Genomic DNA, 11659 nt, shown 5'->3' with positions numbered 1-11659 from the left:
TATACAACTTTAAGATCATTATCATTTTCAGCTCAGCAGTTTTATCGATGTTTCTATCAAGTGTAGCTACCTCAAGTGAATCAGTTTTCCAGTTCACTCAATCTAATTGTCTAGATTTGATATTACTTTTCCCTTTCCTTACAGATCGAGCAAAATCATGAACTACGTCGTGCATCTTGCACTCGATGACCGCATTCTTCTTATCTCCAACTCTCCAATGTCTTATAAGATCTTCCACATTCATCACAAAGTCTTTAGGGAAGATGGCACAATATGAGAAACAACGTTTTAGGGATGGGGACAACTCATTATAACTCAAAATAAAAAGACAAAAATTTCTTGTTCGAGTTCTTGAATTTCCCATATGTCACTGCCCGACAGATTTTCCCACTCTTCTAACCCATGTTTAAATCGTAAAGCACCTCCCAATGTCTTTGCTTACCTATTTCTTCAAACTTGCCACATTCATTTTCGTCCCTATCGAAAAAAGCAATGTGGCTAAGTAATTTCCAACAATCATCATTAGAGAGAAATCCCAGATCATGAATCTCAATCTCTTTGGTTCCCATGGCTTTTGCAACTCTTTCATTTCTTGTGGTTACCAACACTTTACTACCTACTGTTGCACTTGCACATGAATTCAGACAAATTTTCAGGGGATCCCACTTGAAAGAGTCTTCTGTCCAAACATCATCAAGAACAACAAGAAATCATTTTCCATCGGTTGAATCTTTTAATTCTGTTAAGATCTCCCTTTCACAATCCCTACCAAATCGAAGGGATCTGAAACACAGATCCAAATCCTCAATTTGTCTATCATTGTAAACCAGTTGAGCTAGAGTTGTCTTCCCAATACATTCAATGCCCGATTCTTCTTCATTACATGTGAGTTTGGCCTTAAATTGATCTCGCAACCATCCACCAAAGGGATTAGATATCTCATATCTGGCCAGTGATTGCAAGCCCAAATCGATCTTTTTCACGTAAAGTTCGATCCAGATTTGATTTCACCCTTTTTATGTTGGTGGCTATGCGATGACGTGTAGAAAGATTCTTGAATTAGAGACATGGTGAAAATGGGGGCAAGAAGCATACCTTAGGGTTTCGACTATAAAACTGCTCCTCCATCTTTCGTTTGAGGAGATTCATGTAATTCCATTCATCCAACAAATCCTCCATTTCAGAGCATCTATCTTCAAGCCTCATCAGCCAATTCTTGACAGATTGATCCATGAATCCTTTCCTCTCTGCTTCGTACAACATATTTCTGGTTTTCATCACCTCGTCGGAGAGATTGCTGACCTCCTGCTCGACGCCCGTCAGCAACCCGACTTGGCTCCGAAGAAGCTCTATTGCAGTGTTTGTAAGCTGCTCCATTGCAGCAGAAGCTACTGCTTCAGCCATTAGTTACTTGTATGATCAATTGACGCTTATTGCTTGATCCTCAGCAGTACTGAACATGGTCTTGACCTTTAGATGAGATGGAGCCTGCAGTAGTTTGTACTATGATCGATAATGGATGATGATAAGGAATAAGAATTTTGTGGCTGTGGGACGTTAGGGTACTCTTTCTTGCATGTTGGTTTGGTCTCCCAAATTATCTGGCCGACAAATTCTTTTTTTTTTTCTTTCATAGAATATATTATACTATCAAATTATTTTAGTTCTTGCATGTAGAGCTTTGCAAATTTAATTTTCATTTAGATCAAAGTATCGCCATCCATCACCGTTCAAAATATCATATAAAATTGTTAAAACTATTGCAAATAATTGAATGCAAGAGAAGGCAGAAAATCAAATTTCATAAGATGTAAGCCATCTTGAATGTACTTTGAGTAAGTCATACTCGTTATATGATATGTTTTTTTTATAATATATAATCAGAACCACTGTTCGTCGAGTGCATTTTGAATAAACTTCTGATTGTATACGAGAATAAAAATAAAATAATGTTAAGAAATTTAGATAAACATAAAACATACAAAATTGAGAGATTATTTGAATATACAAATTTGTTTTCCAGAAATCTGGACTATATTATTTATGAAGGAGTGTTTCTCAGAGAAAAAAAAAAAAAGTGATTTCAAAATCTCATTCCAATCGTAATCTACACAACTACCAAACAGACTCTTACTGTTCCGATCATTGCAAAAAATACAAACAAAGAATCATAACCAGGTTTCATTCACTGCTCCAGCATACTTATGATGAAATCATGTAATAACAGTGTTGTTAATTATCAAATCAGTAAAAGAAGGTAAAAAAAAAAAAAAAGAAGAAAAACCCACAATTTGGATATACAAAACATGTGTTTCCTCTAAGCACCATAGATTAGCCCTCAAAACAAAACAACTGTTGTAATAGCTATCCACGATTGATCAATCGATCCATACGATTTCATAAGAAAATCGATGAAACTCTATAAGGGCGGGCGGGAATTGAACAGTAAAATTTCGACAACTCTGAAGGGATTTTGGGTTTGGGATGTACAAACTTTTATTAGTAAACTTCTGATTTCCGAAACTAACCTAAAAGTTAGAAGTCTCTCAGCTCGAGCACGATCTAAGTTTCCCGTGTCTTTGCCTGCATTTAATTAAAAGGATTTGTTTCAGTATCAATCAACATTTGAAGAAAAATTAGCGCAGAATTCGATCGGCTGTTCAAAAGTTGGAACAAACCAAAATGAGTCTTTCTTCTCCTTTGCCAATAACTCTTCAAACGATATGTCTGAAAACTCAGGTTCTATAGTGTCCACAAGTTCGCCTGCTTGGGCTTTTGCCTCAATACAAGCACCCATTTCTATCATCTTCAAGTCGAGAACATGCCCAAAAAACAAAAGAAAAGAAAAAAAATTCAGCCCACAATTTAATCTAAACTTCTAGACCGGAAAGAAAATTAAAATGCTTGTACTTCAGTTCAGAGGAATTTAAATTGATTTTGTTATTCTAAGTGCCGTAAACATGGAAATTGTATGTCTCACACCACATTTTTGTCAAAAATGTTAATGGCCTCGAAGTTTTTGAGATTGAATTTACTTAAACCTCGTCTATCTGTTCTTACATTGAAAAAAAAAAATTCACAACTAATGTCATATGCCGGCTGTCATATAAAAATATGCTCATATTTTGAGGCATGGGTTTAATGTGGTCATTGTAATTGATAGTCTCTTATAGTAAAAACGAAACCAAAATGACAGATATATATATATATGTATATGTATTATTTTTTACTTAAAAAAATAAACGATAACATTTTTATGGCAATCAAAAAAGAAGAGTGAACGCAAATTTAGATGATAGAAAGAGTAATACAGTACTTAACAATAAAATTAATTTAAAAAAATATGTGATACAAAATTACCTTCTTGTATGCCGGAGAGAGCTTTAGTTGGTCTTGGAGCCAGTTATATACGAAGGCATCTTCTTCTAACCTTTTTTGTTCTAATTCTAGTTTGTATATCTATACATATATACATAACAAAATTGGTAATGAAAATCACTATGATACAACAAATTGTAAGATAATTAATTTTGAGGAAATTTGGTGTTACCTGTTGGCGTAGGCGATCGAATGACGACCTGTCCGCCTTACAGAGTAATGCCTTAGTAATTGTGAATCTCCGTTTGATGACCTCGGACCTATGCATCAAGTGGCGGAAGTTAAGAAAATGAATTAACCCACATTTGTCTCCAAATTTCAAGATTTACATATTAAGAATCAAGTTTCTCAAATAATAAGTGGCTTCCATAGTCGAAATGTAAGTTGGAATCGAGCTATGGATGTGTGTGCCATATAAAAGAAATAGTTACAAACATACTTGTTTTGCAGTTCGTTTCTTGCCTCGACCAAGCAATTGACGAATTGTCCAATCTGCCATGAATGTAATCATTTGAACATAAATTGCCTCAACCAACACGAGGAGCGAAAAAAATGAGAGAAAAAATAATAAATCCAATATTTATACCAAAACCAGATCTCTACCGACTCACATAGAACATACATCACACTAAAATAACGAATGGGTGATTTAAATTACGCCGGTCAGGATGGAAATGGATATTAAGGACAAAAAAAACTCAGAGGCATCAAGAATCTTCAGTGATCGTAAAAAATGAAAGAATGCAAAAAGATAATCAATCATAACAACATAATAAGTAGAGCTCAACCTCAAGCTCGATAAAATACTCAATTCAAGTGGAGTCGTTTGACATATTCGATAATAACTTCAAACATATCACAAGTTAGTAGGCGAAATCACTTCTTACATTCGTTTTTAGACGGAAAAAAATACACATTTCCCCTTATCATCAAACCTGAGGATCATTCAGCAAACATCAGATTCCCTACTCATCCATGTCTATCTCTAATCCAAACCATTTTCCATATTAAACAGCAAAGATTTCGAAAACAAGAAAATCAAAGGCCGAACAAGTGAACTAAAATCGGCCCCGAATTCACAAAACTTGGCAATACAGAAACCATTGTTAGCCTTATCAGAAGCCATTTTTATCAATTATCCAGCTAAATACCAAGTCCATTGTCAAAAAAAACTCATCCAAATGCACAAAATCACTCATCTAAAGGATCAAACAAACTCAAGCAATGAGACTTCAAATCAGCAACAATGGAAACAATAGGAATATATATATATATATTGAAAACAGTAAAAATAAATAACTCTGGTAAAACCTGAGCAAGTGTCAATCCATTCGATCCATGAGACCTAACAAGCTGATCATACTGTTGCTTAATCTTCCTCTGAGTAGCACTGCAAGATTTTGTAAAAGGATAAACGCAAACCACACTTTCTTTCTCCTTCACCGCCGCCACGTCATCCTCTTCATTCGGCCCGGCCCGCTTCTTCTTCCCCCGCTTCTTCTTCCTCCTCTTCCCCTCCTGGCCCGGCCCGCCTTTCTCACCCCCATCCTCCTCGAACTCCTCACCTTTCCCGAACAGAGCTTCCCACTTGGCCGAATTCGAGGGAAGAATCTCCAGCAGCAACGAACGGCTCAGATTCGCCGGATCCGGATCGGGCTCGGGCTTCCTCTGCTCGGCTGATTTTGCAGGAAAACACTCGGTTTTCCCGGGGCTTTCGCATTTTCTGACGGTGGTTTTTAAGATTGTGTAGGCGGTGAAGATGAAGATGGAGAGAGAGACGAAAAGGAAGAGAGTGAAAGAGGAGAGCATGGTGATGTGGAGAGGCGACGATGATGATGAATCATCGAAATCGAGAGTTATTAGAAGAGCATCGAGTGTGGCCGCCATAGCCATGGGAGGAAAAGCTTTTAAATTTCTGGGGGTTTTGTTGATTAATTTCGGTGGAAACGAACAAAAAGCAGATTGCGAGTTGCAATTTTGGGTTTCTGCAGAATTTCTCCTTGTCCGTATTTCCATTATTTTATTTTATTTTTATATTAAATTTAAATCTTTCTTGGTCAGATGATGATGGGATGGCATGGGATGGGATGCCGTTGCTTTCTTGTTTTTTTCCTCTTTTTATCTTTGGAATTAAATGAAAAGGAATTTATCACTTGTCTGAATAATTAATTCTTAACTAGGGTTTATACTGGATTTTGGAGTAGATCAGATATTTAGATATACTAATTTTATTTGTGCGATTTGCCTAATTTTAAAAAACAATAGAAACAAGGATGGATGTTATTGGCCGTCGATCCGTTTGATCCAACGGTGGGCAAAGCACCAAAGTGGAGACTCCATTTTGTCTGCGTCACGAATCTGCCCAAAAGAGTAAGCGTATGTTTACGTGTGGTCTCAAACTAGGTTTTATTCATCGGCGATATAGATTTTTTAAATATTAAATTTATTTAGATCAAAATAAATAATTTTAGTTTTAAAAGATTTTTAGAATAATAGAAAATTTAAATATTATATCCGAAGATGATATTCATGCAATCTAAGTATTTTATTAATTAATGAAAATATTTTTGATATTTGATTTTATGTATAAAATAATTGTATATATAATAGTAAAAATTATATTTTAGTATTAGTATATTATTATTTTTTTCTAAAATAATGGACATAAGAAAATAGTAAAAATATGTTTAAAATAATATAAATATTATAAATTAAAATAATAATAATAAATAACTTTAGGTAAATCCGAAACAATTATATTTCGAATTATCAGATCAATTCATAGCTTGACCCGAACACTACAAGAACTTTTTTCGTCTCGAGTTCGGGTCTACCCGATATTTTACAAACTCGAAATATCCAAATTCGTACCTAAAATTTCAAGTCGAACATGTTCGAATTTTTGAATCGGGTTTAATTTTGTTACCCGTACATTTAGGCCAACAATATATAAAAATATATATAGATAAAAATATCATACTCAACTTTGAAAATCGTCAATGTGGTATAGATTCGTTTTCATGTATCCTACCCTAAGGCAAGAATCATAACTAACAACACCATAGTATGTGTCCACCATAGAACAATTTTGAGGTTCCTTGTAAAGAAAGATCCTATCGATACATTCATATATATATATATTATATATAACTTCATAGATTCCGATTACAGAATGAATGATACAATTGAGCTGATTGCTTCATCATCATCATCTTCTTCTTCTAAATCCTAATTCGTGACGACTCGTTACACCAACTTATTTATCGCGACTCGAGGTCGAGTCGACGACAAAATCTCTCTCTATATATATATATGTTGTAAGAATCGGCATCCGACTGGCCGGCGTGTTGTCAGCGCAACTTCACTGGCAGCGGAACCTTCCAAAACACAGAATCGAAAATGGACATCTTTATTTACTACAGACGGCTTCCACCGATAGTTTCTTCATGACATTCGGACACGGATCGCCCCCAAAGATCTCCGGCGTAATAGGCACCGCGCAAGACTGTTGCCCCACGCAATACTGCAAAATCATCGATCAGATGCCAACATTTTCAGACACGGTTCCAACATATCTAAATATATGAAGCAAAGCGATGTTGCGATAAAAAGAGTACGTACCCTTTGAAAAACGTCGTAAGAATGGAAAGCGTGGCACCCGCCCTGGCTGAAGCTGCCACAGACGCCCCCCGGAGTTCCAAAGCTCGCGAATTTGATTGACGAGATTTTCTGACCCGAGCCGCACGAGAGGTGGGCCTTAGGGCGCAACGGTTTGTTCACTTTCCCGGACGATTGCATCTCCCAATTCACTAACGTCGGCTGCCACTCGAAAATATCGGCGCACACGGTGTCGACTTCTCTTTTCGCCAGGGAGATCCCGGACGGACTCCCTCCCCATTCTTCGAAAATGACGAGCAGATTCCCGGTCGGGTAAAGCCACGAGCGAGGAACATGGTACCTGAACGCTCGAACACGTTATTTACCGACGTCGCAGAATCGAACACGTTCGTCAAAATTCAAAGTTACCATCTTTGCGAGGCTTTGCCGCAATTTCTTAGGCATTTTTTCTCGTTGAACCACCCGGCGTAGTCGCACGCGCCGCAGCCGCCGGATGCTTTGTACTGATTCCAATACCGTCCGACGCTGTGCCCGTTGATCCATATCTGGCCTTTGCTCATCGTGTTCATGTCAAGGGCCAAAGGCTCGTCTCCGTCCGGAGCATTGAACGTCGTCTGGGAAATGATCAGACGTTTCTCAGATTAGAATTTTCCGTTCAAGATGTGAGATCGAGCAAGAAAAGATGTACACTCACCTTGTACCATGTCAACGGTTGCCTTTCGCTTACGTCCAATCCTTCAACCCATTCTACGGAAGAACTTCCGCTCAGCGAATGAAGGCTCAGCGACTCACCTTTAAGACCAACCTGTCGGGAATAGCGTCGAAAATCGATAAAAACGAACAGAGTAGGCAATCGAGTTTTTGGATGTCTCCTTCATGAACTAACCTTGTAATACCATTTTTGCCATGTCAAGTCCCGTCTCCCCTCGTTGAGGCCACCGAGCGAAACGGGGCCAAGAATACCAGCATTCCATGTTTCAAAATGCGGACCGACGTTCTAAGCTCGTGTATAAAAACATAAAAGGTGAATTCTACGAATACGATCAAAGTGAAACTAAAGAATAATGATTCAAGGCAAAGAAGACGAACCGGGAGGCCAACGGCGATGCTGAGAAGTGCAATATGGTTCACACCAGCCTTTAGATAAACACCTTCACTGAATGTAAGCCGAGGATTTTCTAAACTTCCGTATGCAGTTCCTTCAAGAAACAAAAATTTTCAAATAGTTTGGATTTAGCGTCAATTTTCCATCAAATGTGAGTTATTCGAAAGCTATATAAGATACAGATTCCTTACCAGAGAGTTGCCCGTTGATGAATACATGTAAGGCATGTCCTGCGGACAACACTGTAAGAACGGGCCAGCTCCCGCCTCTCATAAATCCTTCACTAGGATCGATCTCAACGCTAAATAATAGAAACCGGAGGGAGAGAAAAGGCGTAAATATGGTAAACGTTAAAGGCACGGCCGAGTCAAATTCATCGGTAACACTTACTCTGTTGTGTACCACAAATAGTCGGTACGATCTCGGGTGATATTAATCTGCTCGACCAATCCAACTGTCATAAATGCATGATCATCGTTTGCTGCTGTCTCTTCATTGTACGACTGCCAAGAGAAGTCACTCCCGACAGTTGTCATCTTCATTTGCGCACTTTGAGCGCCAATCTTCATAAGGAAAGTCGAATGATAAGTCAAGAATCCATTACAAAACAAAAGAAAATCTTTTCTTACCCTAGCTGTGTTGTAGACGGTGTTCTTGCAGTCGGGAAGGATGCTGATGGACCACGGAGGCAAGTTATAATGCATATTCCCAAACGGCACCTTTGCAAACGAATGCTGATTGTAATTTGCGAGAAAAGCAGCACAAGATCCATCCCTTGATTTGAAAACACGAGCCTACATTGTAATAACAACAGCAACTCCGGAAGATTCAAATTCAGCTTCACTTTTCATTATGAGCAATGCAAGAGAGGTAAGTAAGCCGAACCTCTTGGTAGTTTCCAAGGGGCATAACGGAAGAATCTCCAGACACGAGAGCCGGCTCGCATAGCTTGATTGCTCTATGCAAATCTTTCAAATGACCCCATTTTGGCTGCCGGAGTAATCCTATGTGCCGAATAAAATGCAAACTTCACTACCAAAAGAAAAATGAAAAAAATGAAAAGAAAGGGAAGGAAAACTAGTCCAGTGTGCTTACCGTATTCATCAAGAGGTGCATCATAGTCATAACTTGTTGCAATAAACGGACCACCTGCAGTCCTGCCAAAGTTCGTTCCTCCGTGGAACTGTCGATAAAATGGGGTTCAGACAATTCTGTTTCAAATTACATTTACTTGGGAATTTCGGAAACAATCGGTTTACCATGTAATAGTTGATGTAGGATCCTCCCTTTTGAATAAACTTGGCGACCGAGAATGCTAAATCTTCAGCTGGTCGATACGGTACCGGACCTCCAAACTCAGTAAACCTATCGAAAGATGAGTTAATAAAATACCAGAGGAATCGAAGATGGCTTCTTTGAAAATTGAAAGATGCAAAAACATTGAAAAAAAAATGGGTTTGGAACATACCAGCCAGTCCATGCTTCAGTCCACATTTTCGGTTTATAAGCCTTGTTCGGAGAGAAATAGTCACAGTAAAAGCCATTACAGGTATTAATCTGCAAGAACGAACCACGACGATACTCAATTTTTGACAACTAGAATTACACACCGACATTTTACACAAACGAAAAGCTTACAACAGGATCGGGAGCATCATCTTGCTTGCACATGACCCACGGGACACCAGTGTCAAGCCCCACCGCCATTTTTGCTGCCCATTCGGTGTAAGCTCGGGCAGGCGCACCAATCTCATATTCCATCGGACCATACTCGTTCTCAACCTATCGCACAAAAACAGAACTCGAGGCATATAAGCAAATCCCCCCAACGACAACCATTCTATAGATTGTAAGACAACATAAATCATGGAAAAAAAACCTGAGATAATATGATCGGACCGCCCTGAGTTTCGTAGAGCTTCTCATTTTTCATCATCCTCACAATCTTGGTCGTGAATTTTCGCATGGCGGCCTTGTGTTCAAAGCAATTCAAGCGTTACAAAAACAATGATTTGGGAAAAATCTCTGTAAAAAATATGCTCGAAACTAACCTTGAAAGGGCCATTGTTTGTCCTGAAACTAATCCCGGGTACATACTTAAGCCAAACCGGAAAACCCCTGGAATCGAAAGCAATAAAAACTTACTAATTTCAACACTAAATAGACTTCAAATAGCATCAATCAATGTGCATTGACATATTATTACCCAAAATTCCATTCAGCACAAGCATAAGGACCAATTCTTAGATGCACATAAAGCCCAGCTTTCTGCACCAGCTTAATGAACTTCACCAAATCATACCTATCTTCAAAATAATACTGCACAAGCACTATCCAAGAATATTACCAAATATGCCAACAAATGTGGAAAAAGCCCAACAAATGATGCAAATTTTATAATTTTCCAATAACGCTCCATCTAGAATAAACTCAAATAGACTTGGAATGAATCTTGAATTACAAACAAAATCTTGAAAAAAAAGAATAAAGATTTCCAGGCATCAAACTGACCTTCCCAGGCTCAGGTTCATGTCCATTCCAAAAAACATAGGTCTGGATGACATCTAGGCCCCCTTCTTTTGCCTTCTGGATAAGATCTGGCCACATCTAACAACACCAAGATGCAAGAAACATATCAACATCCCTTAAATTTCTCAAAAACTAAGAATCTTCAAGAAACCAAGAAAACAATGATTTCATACCTCAGGTGTGCTCCTGGGGTAATGAATGGATCCAGAAATAAGAATCTTCCTCTGCCCATTAACTAAAATAGCCTTGGAATCGTATGTAACAGAGCCTTCCCCGCAAGAAATCCAGCAGCTGAAGAACAATAAGGCCACCACAAGCAACAATCCATTGTACATTGCTGCTGCAAAAAATACTCTTCAAAAAACTGTAAAGAACTTTAGAATCGCCCAATGGCGTTTCTTATCCCACCTCCCCACTAATATGCTGCAATCTATATCTACACTTAGATTCCCCTCCACACTTTATTCGACTCTTCTTTCACTTAGAATGAGAGAGAGAGTGGGAACTGAAAAAAGATCCAAACTTTAGAGAGCAAACATGCCAAGAAAACAAGAAGGGCACCAGCTGTGAGGACTTGGCTTCCCTTCTCCTCCTCCCTTTTATTTATTATACTACTAATCGAATTGATGATGGATAAATTACGGGGGAGTGAGAAGAAGAGTGAGAAGAACCCTTTAAAATATTTGGGGAGTTTGAAAAGGGAGCAAGAGAGGAATTGGGTGGTTCGATTTCTTGAGTGTGAAAGTGGGACCAATTGTGAGGGCTTCGATTCCCCCACCGAATGTCGAGCCCCAAATTGCATTCTTTTTAATAAAAAGAATGGAGGGTTTCTCTGTCTTGTTTCTCTTATGGAAAAAGCTACTCTCATTTTGCTAAAAACAAATTGCAAAATATAATTAATAAAGGCACGTTTGGGTGTTCATGAAAGCTGCTTCTCTCTCGCTCTTTTCACTGTTCCTCAACGCGTTAATTTATTTGCAGTGAGAGAGAGAGAGGGTAATAATTAATGCGTTAAATGTACAAAGATGC

At 38.3% G+C, this 11659-nt stretch overlaps 2 protein-coding genes across 4 annotated transcripts; both read right to left on the bottom strand.

Annotated features, from left to right (window-relative positions):
• Positions 1 to 2273: 2273 nt before the first annotated feature.
• On the bottom strand, positions 2274 to 5370 carry LOC127254220 (uncharacterized). The gene is made up of 6 exons (XM_051279206.1): positions 4690 to 5370; positions 3818 to 3870; positions 3551 to 3638; positions 3361 to 3459; positions 2679 to 2806; positions 2274 to 2583 (listed from the first exon to the last, which is right to left on the bottom strand). Exons 1-6 carry the CDS (start codon positions 5269 to 5271, stop codon positions 2547 to 2549), a joined length of 987 nt encoding a protein of 328 aa, XP_051135163.1. The 5' UTR covers positions 5272 to 5370; the 3' UTR covers positions 2274 to 2546.
• A 1135-nt stretch (positions 5371 to 6505) lies between these two features.
• LOC127254651 (beta-galactosidase-like) lies at positions 6506 to 11415 on the bottom strand. Of its 3 annotated transcripts, XM_051279874.1 has the most exons (19): positions 10804 to 11412; positions 10613 to 10708; positions 10308 to 10420; positions 10153 to 10219; positions 9981 to 10073; positions 9740 to 9883; positions 9570 to 9658; positions 9361 to 9466; positions 9197 to 9284; positions 8987 to 9105; positions 8731 to 8895; positions 8492 to 8664; positions 8293 to 8402; positions 8086 to 8195; positions 7883 to 7993; positions 7691 to 7801; positions 7405 to 7610; positions 7000 to 7336; positions 6506 to 6901 (listed from the first exon to the last, which is right to left on the bottom strand). In XM_051279874.1, the coding sequence occupies exons 1-19, from the start codon at positions 10963 to 10965 to the stop codon at positions 6788 to 6790; spliced, it is 2514 nt and encodes an 837-aa protein (XP_051135831.1). In that variant the 5' UTR covers positions 10966 to 11412; the 3' UTR covers positions 6506 to 6787. The 3 variants fall into 3 exon arrangements, with proteins under 3 accessions (XP_051135831.1, XP_051135830.1, XP_051135832.1); XM_051279873.1 differs by having other exon boundaries at positions 8492 to 8895; positions 10804 to 11415; XM_051279875.1 differs by lacking the exon at positions 10804 to 11412 and having other exon boundaries at positions 10308 to 10431.
• Positions 11416 to 11659: the final 244 nt, after the last annotated feature.

This window comes from Andrographis paniculata, unplaced genomic scaffold, assembly GCF_009805555.1.
Source record: "Andrographis paniculata isolate CXL003 unplaced genomic scaffold, ASM980555v1 Contig52END, whole genome shotgun sequence".
Classification (NCBI taxonomy): Eukaryota; Viridiplantae; Streptophyta; class Magnoliopsida; order Lamiales; family Acanthaceae; genus Andrographis; species Andrographis paniculata.
Note: the sequence above shows the minus strand (reverse complement) of the source record. Positions and strands in the feature narration are given on the sequence as shown.